Genomic DNA, 16,276 nt, shown 5'->3' on the forward strand with positions numbered 1-16,276 from the left:
CGATCTCTGCACACTAACACTATCCAACACACTAGAGACAATTTACAATTATACTAAGCCAATGAGCCTACAAACCTGTAGGTCTTTGGAGCGTGGGAAGAAGCCGGAGCACCCATAGAAAACCCATGCAGGTCACGGGGAGAACGTACAAACTCCGTAAAGGCAGCAAGTCAGGATCGAACACGGGTCCCCAGCGCTGTAAGGCAGCAACTCTACCCGCTACGCCACCGTGACGCCCAAAGTGTTCATTTTTGGCCAGTAGCAAAATAGTTTAGGAAACCAAGATGTAGCAGTGATTTGGGCAAAGATAAGAAATATCAAAGGCAAGAAGTTATTTGTCGGAGGGGGTTACGAACCCCATAAAAGGAACCGCACGGTGGGGCAGAATATAAAGGTAGAAATAATGTGAGCTTGTCAGAAAGATGAGGATAAATAGGGGGGACTTTAATACAGAAATAGACTAGAAATATAAATGTGTTCAAAGAACCTCGTATGAAGCATTCATAAAGTATTTTGGGTGATAGTTTCCTAGAACAGCACATTCTGGATTCAACTCGACAGCAGGCTATTTTTGACCTGCTATTTGGTAATGATATAATGAAGGCATCCCTCGGAAGCAGCAATAATTATATGGTTGAATTTCACGCTTAGTTTGGATGAGAATGGGATGGGTCCTAGATCAGTATTTAACTTGAAGGTAATTAAGGGGGTAAGAAAGTGAGCTAAAATTAGGTAGGTTAGGTTCATGGATAGGTCAATTGAGAACTGAAGAAGGGCCTCGACCCAAAATGTCACCTTTTCCTTTTCTCCAGAGATGCTGTCTGACCCGCTGAATTACTCCAGCTTTTAGTGTCTTCAATTGTGATGAAAGCTCAGTTTCCCGTATAACAAAGCTATAGGTTAGCCATCTCAGCAGGAACCTCCAGGAAAACTGTCCTCCATGATCTACTGGGCTCTGACAACTTGCATTCATTGTCCAGACACACTATTTACTAGGGCACGTCCCAGTTAATTGGAACATTTGGAACAGTTGGCTTTCATACAGATTTTTTAACCCTTGAAACCTCGTGCGCTTTCTATTTTCTTATCATCGACCACAATACATTCTCAAAACAATCTTTGGCTTTCTTAGTTGACACAGCTTATCCTGATGTTATAGCAGAAGTACTTTGTGCTTTAATTGCAATTTAATGAATAACATGAATAGAAATAAAGCTGCATGCAATTTGATCCATTATTTGTACTCATTTTTAGTAATGATGTCTATCAAAGAAACATGTGCACTACGTTACAGCTAGCTGTACGTCAAAGGGCGACGATCAAGAACCTTGTGCTATATATATGTCGAAGGATATCTAAAGGTCTTGTGCTGTACAATTGTCTTAACCCTTGTCGTTCTGAAGCTTCAACATAGCAGCTATTTTTCCAAATATGCAGACATGATATATTTCAATAAGAAAACAAATATTGCAAAGGCAGGACCCACGATTTCTCACCCAATCATATCTCAGTCGGGAAGAAGTTACAGGAGCCTGAAAACTGTGACATTCAAGTTCAGGAACAGCTTCTTCCCTACAGCCATTAGGCTTTTAAACACCACAGCCACAAATAAGCTCTGAGCTACAATAGACTATTATTGTGATACAATGATCTATATATATATGTGTATGTGTGAGCATGTGTATATACTTAACACACACTGAACTTTTTTTCTTGTTTATTATATTGTTTACAGTGTACTATGTTTACATATTCTGTTGTGCTGCAGCAAGTAAGAATGTCATTGTTCTATCTGGGACACATGACAAGAAAACACTCTCCACTCTTTGACTTTTAAAATTCCCATTCTTGCTTTCTAATCCCTCTTGGTTTCACCCCTCCCCATCTCTGCAACTACGTCTGGGTGAGAAATCTTCACTTTTGCTCTCCGACCCCTAATTGTGGTCCTATCATTTGACGGCTCTGTTTCTGCAGCCAAGGCCCGACATTCCAAATTACACTCTGAGAACTTCACTTCACTTCTTTTTCTATGTTCTCAAAACCTAACTCTTTGATAAAGCTCTGGCTTTGGATCAATATCTCTTCATGCTCAATGTGTAATTTTGATAAAGCTCCTGCAAAGGCTTTAGCATTAGATATCGGGATGAAGATGCTCTACAAATATAACCTATTTCAATGCCATCGTGTTAATTTGTTTTAAACTTTGCATAAATATTGGATCGGAAAATGAATTTGTTCTCCTGTCATATTATTATGCAGGATGTGCCAGCGATGCATTTTTAATTCAAATATTACCATATACAGGTGTTGATGTAAACTCCTTACTGCAGATAAAGATGCAGCGGCCTTCAAAGATGTTGGAAGATGTTAGGAATCTTGTGGCATGCAAAGGAAATGTTGATCAAAAGAATGATGAAGGAGTCACTTTGGTAAGATTTCCTCCTTAATTGCTTCTATCTTGCATACTTTAAGGAGTGTTTTAATATTTGCATATCCAGTTGTAAATCATTGGTGTTGTAATGTTTGGCTGATTCTCTATTCTAATGTTGTTATGTTAACTCTAGAACTCTAGCTATATTCAGGACAGGTGTCAGGGGTTATGGGGAGAAGGCAGGAGAATGGGGTTAGGAGGGAGAGATAGATCAGCCATGATTGAATGGTGGAGTAGACTTGAGCTTAATGGCCTAATGCTGCTCCTATCCCTTATGAACGCTCCCTAATTTAAGTAAGAGATCATGTAAGAGATCAGTACAGGTGTCAGAGATTATGGGGAGGAAGGAAGGAGCTGAGGAGAAATTTCTTTAGTCAGAGGGTGATGAATCTATCGAACTATTTGCCACAGAAGGCTGCAGAGGCCAAGTCAGAGGTTATGGGGAGAAAGCAGGAGAATGGGGTTAAAGACGGAAAGATAGATCTACTATGATTGAATGGTGGAGTAGACCTTCATTCGGTTCGCACTAACCAATCTGATCTCCCGGTGGCTCAGCACTTCAACTCCCCCTCCCATTCCGAATCCGACCTTTTGGCCTGGGCCTCCTCCATGGCCAGAGTGAGTCCCACCGCAAATTGGAGGAGCACCACCTCATATCTCACTTGGGTAGTTTACACCCCAGTGGTATGAACATTGACTGCTCCAATAGTCCTTCAGGTAGTCCTTGCTTTCTCCCTCCTTCCCCTCCCCTTCCCACTCTCCTACTGTTTCCGCCTCTTCCTTTCTTCTTCTCCCCCCCCCCCCTCCCATCTCCACATGTCTGAAGAAGGTCTCAACGTGAAACGTTACCTATTCCTTCACTCCATGGATGCTGCCTCACCCGCTGAGTTTCTCCAGCATTTTTGTCTACCGTGGAGTAGACTTGATGGGCCGAATGGCCTAATTCTACGCCTATCACTTATGACCTTATAATGTTGTGGATCCTTGTATAAATCAGATGTTACATATGTCCTTACTGTGATGTTGTTATGTTCATGATAATAATCATGATAATGCGTTTGACCCATTAAAACAGCTCTTCTCATTGACCCTTTCAATAACCAATGATCCTTTGAAATTGTGAAAACCTCATAAAATCCAATTACAAATCAATTTCCTTACAAACTTATATTGCCATGTTGCATAATTTGCTGATTCTTCATGATCAGTTCTCTACCACAATGGGCTGGGTCATCCTTCTCACTCCTGCTTCTGAGGCTCTCGGTCTCCATCTTGGTGTCTCCCGGAATCTCTCACTTTGTATCTAGCTGCTCGCTGGGCTTGTCGTTGGGTGGGGTGGAGCTGCGTAGCTTCATGACTCTCAAATATGGCAGGCAAAAGATTGAACCTGGTGTGGAGTGAGAAAGTGTGACACCAGACTCCTCTGTTTCAGTCACTTTAATCACCTACAGAGCACCAAGTGACTCACTTTAAAAAGGAATGAAAACCTAGCTAAAACCCTGCACAGCCATGCCATTAAAGAGCAAGATGCAAATATTTTGAAAAAAATATTAATTGTATTTTCAGATATTTTCCTCTAAGAAACATATTTGCCTTTTCCAATTATTGCAATGAATGAAAGTAAATTTACTATTTTGCAATGTTGTCTGCTTTGGCTGCAGCACAAGTGTAATTTATTATGGTTCACCTGAAATTTAGGTTTCAGCTACCTCTTGTAAATACTCCACCTTTGTTTCTCTCTATAATATTGTTTTACATCCAACAGTGTTTGGTATCCATCGTGCTTTTTTAACCAAATCTCAGAAAACGCTACAATATTTGGTTAATTTACCTACCTCTCTGCTCTACAATATTCCCCTTTACCCTATAATTTAATGGTAACGTCTTTCCCTGCTTTGTCTTTTCATATTGCAACATCTTGCACTTATCTGAATTAAACTCTATTTGCCATTCCTCAACCCACTGGCCTAGTTGATCAAGTCCCCCTTGTAATCTTAGATTATTCTCATTCATCTATAAAATCCTTTTTTGCCTCTCTCCACTGACACTTCCTTACCTACTGAGCATGTCCTGTGGATTAGACTTACATTTCACAGCCTCTTTTGTCTTCTGTCCCCCCAACTTTCCTTATTTATTTATCAATCAGTTGGCTTCATTAGCAGTTCATCGCGTCAGTAACTCTAACTCTAACCCTAACCCTTACAACCCAATGGTATGAAAATTAAATTCTTCAATTTTAGGTAACTTCTAACAATCCTCCTCCTCCTCCCTCTCTCCTTCCTCTCCCACAACTGTTTTCTCCTTCCCCCCTTTCCCTCCCCTGTGCACCACCTGGACTCACACCTATTACTTCCCTCTCCTTACCCCTCCACATACATTCCTCCCACTGCAATCCCAATTCACAATTCTTCAATCAGTATGTCTCATACCTTCTTTAATCCCTGGCCTTTGTTCCAACCATCAAAACTTCCTCGTAGGTCCCTTACCTCTTCCTTCTCTCAGCATTCTTCCCCTCTCCGTAATCAGTCTGAACCAGGGTACTGACCCAAAACGTCATCTGTCCAATGTTGTACAGAGATGCTGCCAGACCCGCTGCGTTACCCTAGCATTTTGTGTCCTTCTATCACCCTCTCTGCTTCCTTCCATGAAGCCGGTTCGGTATTCATACGGTAGACAAAAATGCTGGAGAAACTCAGCGGGTGAGGCAGCATCCATGGAGCGAAGGAAATAGGCAACGTTTTGGGCCGAAACCCTTCTTCAGACCACTGTGGTATTCAGTGGTATTCATACCACTGGCTGAATGTGGTGATATGAGGTGCTGTTCCTTCAATTTGTGCTGGGCCTTAATCGGACACCGGATGAGCCCCAGGGCAGAAAGGTCAGTGTGGGAATGGGATGGGGAGTTAATATCTTTAGCAACCAGGAAATCTGGTAGGTTTAGGCAGACTGAGCGGAGGTGTTCAGCAAAACGATCGCCAAGCCTGAGCTTGATCTCGCTGATATATAGGAGTGCACACCTGGAACAGTAGATGAGGTGTAAGGGAACCCTCTTCATCCATCCTCTCCATCCCTCCCCCTTCCTAGTTTTCTGACCAGTCTGACTGTCCTGTCCTGCCGATTAAATGTTGACTCTGTTTGCTTTTTGTCAGCTTCTCCTAGATAACAATGATCTATACATTTTCCTTGTACCTCATCCCCTGTGATGCTTCGTTTTCACACCTTAGACTTCCTTATCTCTGTGTCTCCCACATCCCTGACTCTCAGTCTGAAGGGTCTCGTTCTGAAACATCACTCCAGAAATACTGCCTGTCCCGCTGAGTTACTCCAGCATTTTGGGTCTATCTTCGGTTTAAACTATCATCTGGTTCCTTCCTGCCTATCATGCAGTTCCTTCCTGCAAATCTGATCAAGATTCAAGATTCAAGATAGATTTAATTGTCACGTGTGCCTGATGGCACAGTGAAATGAATTTCCATACAGCCATACAATAAAAATCAACAGGACACAACACACTATAGAGTTTGACATAAAACATCCCCACACAGCAGAATCAAAGTTCCCCACTGTGTGGGAAGGCACCAAAGTCAGTCTTCTTCCTCCACTATTCCCCGTGGTCAGGGCCTCCCAAGCCCTCTGCAGGACATTTATCTATTGTCAAATTATTCTGTTTTTATTCTATTGTGTAATAAAATTTGAAATACATTACTCACCAGCTGTTTGCAATAGACATGTATTCAAAAATTAGTCTTGGATGATTTACCCAAGAAGAAAAGAAGCATCAATCATTCCACTGAAAAACACTTTCTAAAATCTATCAATGGTGAGCTAATGGTAGGGGTCGGCAACAATTTTAAAATTTAAATAACTAAACACAGCCACCCAGCAATTTTTTCCAGATATCTTGTGGTTTTCCACCACCTGAGAATCTTCATTTTAAGCAATTATCAGTAATATAATGTGTAGGAAGGAACTGCAGATGCTGGTTTACACCGAAGGTGGACACAAAATGCTGAAGTAACTCAGTGGGACAGGCAGCAACTCTGGATAGAAGGGATGGGCAACATTTTATGTTGAGACCCTTTTTCTGTCTCGACTCTAAAAACCAGTGGATGAATATTGATTTCTCTAACTTCATGCAACTCTTGCTTTCCCTCTCTCTCCATCACTCCCCCACCCTAGTACTCCGACTAGTTTCACTGTCCACCTGGTTAATTTTACTGTTTGTATGCCTCGTGGTCAACTTCCCCTCAGCCAACAATGAACTATTTTACATTTCCTTGATCAACATCTGCTTTGATCTGTCATTTTCACACCTTACCCGTCCATATCTCTATTCTCCCTCTCCCCCGGCTCCCCGTCTGAAGAAGAGTCTCAACCCAAAACGTCACCCCTTCCTTCTCTCCAGAGATGCTGCCTGTCCCGCTGAGTTACTCCAACATTTTGTGTCTATCTATAAGTAAAATAATGTTTACTTGAATGAACATCCTACGTTAGTGAAATGGTATCCTTATGGTAATTTTATGTAGGTCTGTCCTTACCTCTTTTGTATACATACTAACTACTTAATCTTACCGCTCTTTACAGCTACACATGGCATGTGCTAGTGGCTATATGGATGTATCCACTGTACTTCTGGGGAACAGAGCTGACCCGGATGTCTATGATAACTGCTTCTGGACACCGCTTCATCTAGCTGCAAAGTATGGACAGGTAGATATCTGTCTCAATCCTGGAGATTTCACTCTTGCCACATAAATCAATAATGAGTGGAGTTTATTTTAACGTGCAAAATGGTCAGATAATTTGTCAAGAGTCAAGAATGTTTTACTGTCATATGTCCCAGATAGAACAATGAAATTATTACTTGCAGCAGCACAACAGCATGTGTAAACATAGTACACTATAAACAATATAATAGACAAGAAAAATGTTCACACACACACACACACACACACACACACACACACACACACACACACACACACACACACACACACACACACACACACACACACACACACACACACACACACACACACACACACACACACACACACACACATATACACACATACACACACACACATATATATATATATATATACACATATGGAGGGATGTGGAACCAAATACTTGCAAGTGGGACTAGTGTAGCTGGAACATTGTTGGCCGGTGTGGGCAAGTTGGGCCGAAGGGCCTGTTTCCACACTGTATCACTCTATGACTATATATTAAAGAGATTCAAGAGACATTTATTGTCACATGTACCAATTGGTACAGTGAAATTTGGGATCACCATACAGCCATACGAATAATAAAGAACACAACACACGATAGACTTTAACACAAACATCCCCACACAGTGGAATCAGTTTCCCACTGTGAGGGAAGGCACCAAAGTTCAGTCATCCTCCTCTATGTTGTTCACCCGTGGTCAGGGTCTCGGATAAACAACAGAAACACTTGCATACATAAACATAAAAAACAAACAATAATAGTGTGATAATAACAATAATGGACTACATAGTTCAGAGCCTATTTGAGGTTGAAAAAGATGGAACTGTACAGTTTCTGAGCCATGGTAACATAATTTGGAGTGTTGTTGCTGTACTAACACCTCCCTGGATTTCTACACCTGGAGGATAATCTTCAGTCTAGAACAAAATGACTGCCACCATCCCATTGTGCAGATTGTACTAGTGCAAGGAAACTATTAGGGATGTGCAGAAAGTTTCATACGATGAAAGATCTTACACTGGTAGTAATTCGGAGATCACCACCTCAAGCTCCTGCATTTTAATCTTTTGTCCAACTCCCTCCATTCCCACCGCAGTTCCTCGTCCCTTTTCCTACCCATGTTATTTGTGCCGACGTGCACAATTACCTCTGCCTGCTCTCCCCTCCCCCTTGAGAATGTTCGACTGCCGCTCTGACACATCCTGGACCCTGGCACCAGGGAGGCAACACACCATCCTGGAGTCCCTCTGTTGCCACAGAATCTACAGTCCGCTCCCCTAACTATCGAGCCTGCGATCACTGTTGCTCTGCCTGACCTCACCCGACCCCACTGTGCCTCAGAGCCAGGCCTGGTTCCACAGACCCGGCTGCTGCAGCTCTTCCCTGAGCACTCGTCCCCCTCAACACTATCCAAAGTGGTGTATCACTTCACAGGGCAAAGTTCACAGGAGATTCCTGAACCCTTTTCCTGTTCCATTTCCTGGTGGTCACCCTTCTATTCTCTGTCTGCCTTCTCTCTGACAACATCTCTGCAACTCCTGTTTATGAATTCCTCTCTCTCCCGGATGAGCCTGAGGTTGGCCAGCTGCAGCTCCAGTTCCCTAACACTGTCTTTGAGGAGCTGCAACTGGGCGCACCTCCTGCAGATGTGGTTCTCAGGGATACTGGCTGTCTTCCTGAGTTCCCACATCACACAGGCTGAACAGACCACTGCACTAGCCTCCATCCCATCTTACCAAGACCACGTTGCGCTCCAAAACAAACAAAGTGACAGACCAAACCTCATCCTGCCTCCACCGAAGCCTCCTCATGCCGAAGCCTCTTGAGTCATTCATGGCAATGGTTTAAATGGATAACCGTCATGGATTTCTAATCCAGTTACCTAAGGGGCTGTCTCACTTGGGCAACCTAATCCGTGAGTTTGGGCGAGTTTGCCCTCGACTCATGCTCACAGCATGGTCGACACGAGGTCCTAGGAGGTCTTTGTAACTCTCCTTCATGCTCGAGAGTAGTCACCGTGTACTCGAGGCCTCAGCTAGGTCGCTGCATATTTTTCAACACGTTGAAAAATGCCCGCGAGTAAAAAAAGGTCGCCATGGAAAAAAATCGATACTTTTTTTACTCGTAGGTTTAGTCGTAGTAGGTTATAGTAGGTTGTAGTAGGTTGGCATGTTTGTCCTAGGTAATCGAGGGTGGTCGAAGGTAATCAAAGGTAGTCGTGGATGGTCTTCAACATAGTCGAAGGGAGGTTGAAGGAGATCGAAGGAGGTTGTCTTCACTCTTCACTATTCAGTGGCACCTTGAAAACACGAGCTTGTTTAAAAGTTGGATCATTCTACTCATCTTCCTGGCTGGAGGTGTTGGGAGAGAAAGGACAGAAATAATTAGCAGGTGGACAGCAACAATTCAAACAGGACCTTGTGCAGAAGCAAAGTACTGTAAAATCTGTTCTAAAGTGCCACATTTATGCTGCATTCTGGGTTGCTTGTGCAGAAAAAAAAATATATATATATAAATGATCAAAAATTAGAAGAGATCTAGGGTGGTCACAGTGGCGCAGCGGTAGATTAGATCCCGACTACGGGTGCTGTCTTTATGGAGTTTGTACGTTCTCCCCGTGATCTGGGTGGGTTTTCTCAGAGATCCTCGGTTTCCTCCCACACTCCAAAGACGTACAGGATTGCAGTTTAATTGGCTTGGTAAATGTAAACATTGTCCCTAGTGGGTGTAGGATGGTGTTAATGTGTGGGGAACGCTGGTCGTCGCGGACCCGGTGGGCTGAAGGGCCTGTTTCCGCACTGTATCTCGAAACTAAAGTGAAAATAAACTAAACTGAAGATAAGGTATTATTGACTTGTTTTGCATCTCGCTCAATTAATTTGTCACCATAAGAGAAGCAAAGTATTGGAGTCACTCAGCAGGTCATGTAACATCTTTGGAGAACATGGACCGGTGATGTTTCGAGTGGGGACCTTTCTTCAGACATGGGGGGGTGGGGGGAGAGAAATGGAACAGGAGGATCTAGGTAAAACCTAGCGGGTTGAATCAAGAACCAGAGAACTGTGGAGTTTTTTTATGTACCACGTATGACTGCCTTAAGAAAACTTTGCGCAAATATTTATATTAACACAGACACAGTTGTATATATTTTACATATGAGATATTTCCTGGAGTTCAATATATGCAATAAGTGGACCTTAGCTTTTGCACAGGACAAGTTTATTAGAATGATATGAGATAAAGTGTTAAGATTTTAAATAAACGTGATCTGCTTCCCTCAATAAAGAAGATTGATTGGTAAGCTAAGCAGTGGTTTCAATAAGAGATTCAATGGAACAGATACGGATGATCTATTCACAGTACACTGACAGGAAATACAGACTAAAGGATATAATTTGAATTTAATGGTAGACCTTTCAGATGTTGTATATTTTCTTTATTTCAGGCTGTGCGAATCTGGAATTTACCCAAAGATTCCATGCGTCATAGTCATAGTCATACAGCGTGGAAACAGGCCCTTCAGCCCAACTTGCCCATACCTAACTTAAGCCCGCATCCCTCTAAACGTGCCCTGTAAATGCTTCTTCATTGTTGAGATTGTACCTGCTGCAACTACCTCCTCCAGCAGCTCGTTCCTTACACCCACTACCCTTTGTGTTAAAAAGTTACAGCTAAATTTCCAATTAAATCTTTGCCCTCTCGCCTTAAACCTATGTCCTCGATTCCCCTACTCTTGAAAAAAGACTGATCGTTTACCCGATTTATTCTTCTCATGATTTTATACACTTCTATGACATCAACCTTCCTCCTCCTGTGCTCCAAGGAATAGAGTCCCAGCCTGCTCAACCTCTGCTTATAGTTCAGACCCTCTAGCCCTGGCTACATCCTCAGAAATCTTCTCTGCCCCCTATCCAGCTTGACAACATCTTTCATATACCATGGTGACCAAAGCCGAACACCTAATCTAAATGTGGCCTCACCAACATCTTGTATAACTGTAACATGACCTCCCAGCATCTATACTCAATACTCTGACTGATGAAGGCCAACGTGCCAAAATGATGGAATGATCCTGAATCATCAACAGACAATCATTAACAAATGAGCTGCAGTAAAGATCCACTGGGATGATATACTGTAGCATAGGTACAAAGGGATGTATAATTCCTGTTCTTATCTTACTTTATCTAGAAACATTCGACCAATCCATTTATGCCCGTTTGACATTGCAGACATTGCAGTGATGAGAAATATGAGTGCACAGTATATCTCTGTTAACCTGTAACTTCCAGGATGTCAGATTTGCAGAGCTTCTGCATAATGGATGATAATCGCCTCGTTCTGAGATATTGCACAGTATAATCATTTTTTTTCAGGACCTGGTAAGTTTTTAAGGGGCCAGGTGAGTGTCAAGAGAATATGGCAACAGGGACATTCTTGCTATTGAGGGATGCAGCGTAGGCTCATTAGGTTAATTCCCAGGATGGTGGGACTCATATATGAGGAAACAATGGGTTTCACTGGAATTTAGAAAGATGAGAGGGGTTCTTATAGAAACATCTAAAATTTTTAAGGGATTGAACAGACTAGATGCTGGAAAAATGTTCCCCATGTTGGGGAGTCCAAAACCAGGGGGTCACAGTTTAAGAATAAGGGATAGGCCATTTTGGACTGAGATGAGGAGAAACATTTTTTACCCAGAGAGTTGTGAATTTATGGAACTCTCTGCCGCAGAAGGCAGTGGAGACCAATTCACTGGAGGTTTTCAAGAGAGAGTTAGAATTAGCTCTTAGGGCTAACGGAATCGAGGGATATGGGGGAAAAGCAGGAAATGGATTATCAACCATGATCATATTTAATGGCTGTGTTGGCTCGAAGGGCCGAATGGCCTACTCCTGCACCTATTTTCTATGTTTCTATGAACCATGTTCATAGAAACATAGTGTGGGAACCTGGGCTGAAGTGAGCTTATAAGGAGTGCATAACCTGAAGCCCCAGTGTGGGAAAGGGAGTCAAAGTGCTATGAAATGGAACATGTGAACAGGGAACTTGGAGTATAAAAGGAAACATAGGTATCAGCACACTGTGAGCTCGATGCTAAACCACTAGTATCCTCAAAGCACCAGGCAATGGATTGTAATAGCTTTACAATGTTTTATATCATTTTATGTTGTTTTATAGAATTGTTATACATATTGATAAACACAAAAATAGAAAATGTTTCTGCTTTCATTTCAGATTGCTATCGTAAAGTTGCTTTTGATACATCATGCAAATCCCAATCTTCTCAACTGTAATGCGGAAAGACCCTCAGGTATGTAGATAGAGCCATAGAATGATATGTGTGGAAACAGGCCCTTCTGTCCAACTTGCCCACACTGGCCATGTCCAATCCACACTAGTCCAACCTGTCTGTGCTTGGTCCATATCCCTCCAAACCTGTCCTATCCATGTACCTGTCTAACTGTTTCTTAAATGTTGGAACAGTCCCAGCCTCAACTACCTCCTCTGGCTGCTCGTGCCACACACCCACCGCCCTTTGCGTGAAAAGTCCTATTAAATCTTTTCCCCTTCACCTTAAATCTATGTCCTCTGGTCCTTGATTCACCTACTCTAGGCAAGATACTCTGTGCATCTACCTGATCTATTCCTCTCATGATTTTATTCATGATTTTAAACCTGAACAATGATCTTTGGTAGCTGGGCAGCAATCAATTTATTTATTGTTCTCATTACCTTCCCGCTGGAACACGCACACACTGGAACATGCACACATGCATTCACACACACTCACGCACACATGCATACACATAAATGTACACATCCACATGCACACACACACTTACACATCCCACCTAACATATTGTATGCATCTCTTTGCACACGTTATGTTTACACACAGAACACTCATTTGTTTGACAATGTCCTCCCTTGCCACGTCAACCTGCATGTCTGAGATAATAGTTTATCTGGTTATCAAATTTCGTGAAAAAACTGTTTGTTATTTTAAATTACTATAATTTCCTTTATTCTAAAAATGAGACAAATTAAACATAAATTTAAATTAAAGTGGGAAATATAGTGTGTTCCATTTAATGCTTTGTCATCATCGTTGAAAACATCAATGGACATGGTGCCTCACAACACAATGCACGAAAGTGATCGCAACTTTTACTGAAGTGTGGATGGCCTTTGTCTCACTAGGAGCTCATCTGCCCTTTGACAGGTCTTGTTTTTGGTCGTGCTGGGGGTCCACAGCCCCCTCCTCACCTGGCAAACGGTTTAGTCGCCGACTATCCAACCATGGAGCAGGTAGCACGGGATTACATGGTACCCGTGGCGGGGGGGATTTAAAATTGTATTTAAAATAGATCCTGGGACTTTGTTGTAGTGCATTAGGTTCTGGAGTTCGGTGAATATTAAATTAGCGGTAGGGCTGTTATTGAATAATAAAAGAAGAACTGCGTTCCATAGTTGAGATGTATGGGACATAGCCAGTGGAGGATTAGTGTCATTAGTGTCCTCCTCACGTTACAAGCTTTAAATCTGTGGTACAGATCTGCAGTAACTGACTCATTCTAAGGGTAACGGCCCCGTAGTAGAAGCATCCACATCGCAGGGCTGGAAACTGGAAGAATCCTGAGCTAATTACCATTCACAGGGCGCACGGCTTAAGCTTCTGATGCCTCACGTGTGTGTGTGAGTGTGCGCATGCGCGTGCGGCCGCCAAGAAATTGTGTGTCCCCCTGTCCCCGGTCCCCTCCATGTTTTGACAGCGGTTTCTGTCTCTGATTAGTGTCATGCCTTGCTGGAATGCCACTGAACAACTTCGCTCAGTCTGCCTGAACATATCTGATCTCCCGGTTGCTAAACACTTTAACTCCCCCTCCCATTGTCAGAGTGAGGCCCAGCACAAATTGGAGGAACAGCATCTCATATTTTGCTTGGGCAGCTTACAGCCCAGCGTTATGAACATTGACCTCTAATTTCAAGTAACCCTTGCTTTCCCTCTCTCTCCAACCCTCCTCCATTCTAGTTCTCCAACCAGTCTGACTGTTCCCCTGATTAAATGTTATCTCTGTTTGCTTCGTTGTCAGCTTCCCCCAGTTAACAATTCTACATTTTCCTTGAACCTCATCCACTTTGATGCCTCATTTTCACACATTACCCTTCCTTATCTCTGTGTCTCTCTCTCCGTTGACTCTCAGTCTGAAGAAAGGTCTCGACATGAAACGTCACCCATTCCTTCTATCCAGAGATGCTGCCTGTCCTGCCGAGTTACTCCAGCATTTTGCATCTATAGAAACATAGAAAATAAGTACAGGAGTAGGCCATTCGGCCCTTTGACCCAGCACCGCCATTCAATATGATCATGGCTGATCCCGATCCTGCTTTCACCCCGTATCCCTTGATTTATTTGGCCCTGAGGGTTAAATCTAACTCTCACTTGAAAACTTCCAGTGAATTGGCCTCCACTGCCTTCAGAGGCAGAGAATTCCACAGATTCACAACTCTCTGGGTGAAGAAGTTTTTCCTCATCTCAGTCCTAAATGGCCTACCCCTTATTCTTAAACTGTGACCCCTGGTTCTTCACTCCCCCAACATCAAGAATTTGTTTTCCCTGCATCTAGCATGTCCAATCCTTTAAAGGGGCTGCCCCACTTGGGTGACCTAATTGGCGAGTTTAAAAGAGTTTAAAAAAATTACATGTTGAAGACCACTATCGACTATGTAGAAGACCTCCTTCGACCTCCTTCGACTATGTTGAAGACCAGTTTCGACTAGTTACGACAGCTACGACTAATTTCGGGAAAATTGGACACCAAATAGTGGAGAGTGAAGACGACCTCCTTCAATCTCCTTCGACCTCCCTTCGACGTCCCTTCGACTATGATGACGATTATCCACAACTACCTTCGACTACCCTTGATTACCTATGACCAACATGCCGACCTACTACGACTAAACCTACGAGTAAAAAAAGTATCGATTTTTTCCATGGCGATCTTTTTTTACTCGCGGGCATTTTTTAACATATTGAAAAAAACGCAGTGACCTAGCTGATCCTCGAGTACGCGGAGACCACTCTTGAGCATGAAGGAGAGTTACGAAGACCTCCTACGACCTCGTGTCGACCATGCTGCGATTATGAGTCGAGGGCAAACTCGCCAGAACTCGCGGATTAGTTCGCCAAAGTGGGACAGGCCCTTAAGAATGCATCAGTGGAACTTTGTTTGTCTGTTTGAAGAGCACTGAGCTCATCTGTTGGTGATGTGCCATTTTGTCGAAGATCACTCCCAGTCAGCTTGTAGCCTGTGATGGAATTCAGGCACTGTCACAGCTACCTGGCTTAACCTTGATTAAATTGAGTCTCTTGCTTTTTCAGATATTTTTTGCTTGAAAGCTTAGGATCTGGACTTTACCAGCGAGTCAATCTCCCTGTGCATTCAATGTTTCTGGTTAAGAAAGAGCCTAATTGTATTTCTCAGAATATGGTCTTCACATTTCTGGATGAAACCAATGACAAAATAAATGTACTCGTTCAGTCTGGACAAAGCAGTCTTGATTATTTTCCAGTCCACTGACTCAAGGAGGTCCAGAAAATAGCTTCCTCAGATCACTGTGTAGGAAGGAAACTGAAGATAACACACAAAAAGCTGGAGTAACTCAGTGGGACAGGCAGCATCTCTAGAGAGAAGTGAAAAGTGATGTTTTGGGTCGAGACCCTACTTCAGACTGAGTGTCAGGGGAACTGTAAATGAGCGATATTGAGAGATATAGAACAAATAAATAGGAAAGAACTGCAAATCCTGGAATAAATCGAAGGGAGACACCTTCAAAGACTGAAAAAGGATCTTGATCCAGCTAGATGACTCTTTTCTTTGGTGTTTTGCATTACAATCTCTGCCTGTAAAGTAGCTGGAGTAGTGCGGACAGATGATCAGTGGGTGCAATGAGGGTGAGTGTCGAAGCAATAGGTGCTCCTTGTGGTCTAGCAGTGGTCAAGGGTGTACTCCATCAGGCAGGAGATATGCTGATTGCATTTGGGGAATATGTTCCTGAAATTTGTTTGATTGGTTTTACCGGCATGATTGTGGGAGAGTCTAG

At 42.9% G+C, this 16,276-nt stretch overlaps 1 protein-coding gene across 1 annotated transcript in view; it reads left to right on the forward strand.

Moving 5' to 3' along the window:
* The window catches only part of myo16 (myosin XVI), a 278,895-nt gene that overhangs the window by 38,682 nt on the left and 223,937 nt on the right, over positions 1-16,276 (forward strand). The window contains exons 5-7 of the mRNA XM_055637409.1: positions 2,305-2,429; positions 7,016-7,141; positions 12,407-12,482. Of these exons, the coding sequence (XP_055493384.1) occupies positions 2,305-2,429; positions 7,016-7,141; positions 12,407-12,482 (327 nt within the window). The remainder of the gene's footprint in view (positions 1-2,304; positions 2,430-7,015; positions 7,142-12,406; positions 12,483-16,276) is intronic.

Source organism: Leucoraja erinacea, chromosome 6 (genome assembly GCF_028641065.1).
Source record: "Leucoraja erinacea ecotype New England chromosome 6, Leri_hhj_1, whole genome shotgun sequence".
Taxonomy (NCBI): domain Eukaryota; kingdom Metazoa; phylum Chordata; class Chondrichthyes; order Rajiformes; family Rajidae; genus Leucoraja; species Leucoraja erinaceus.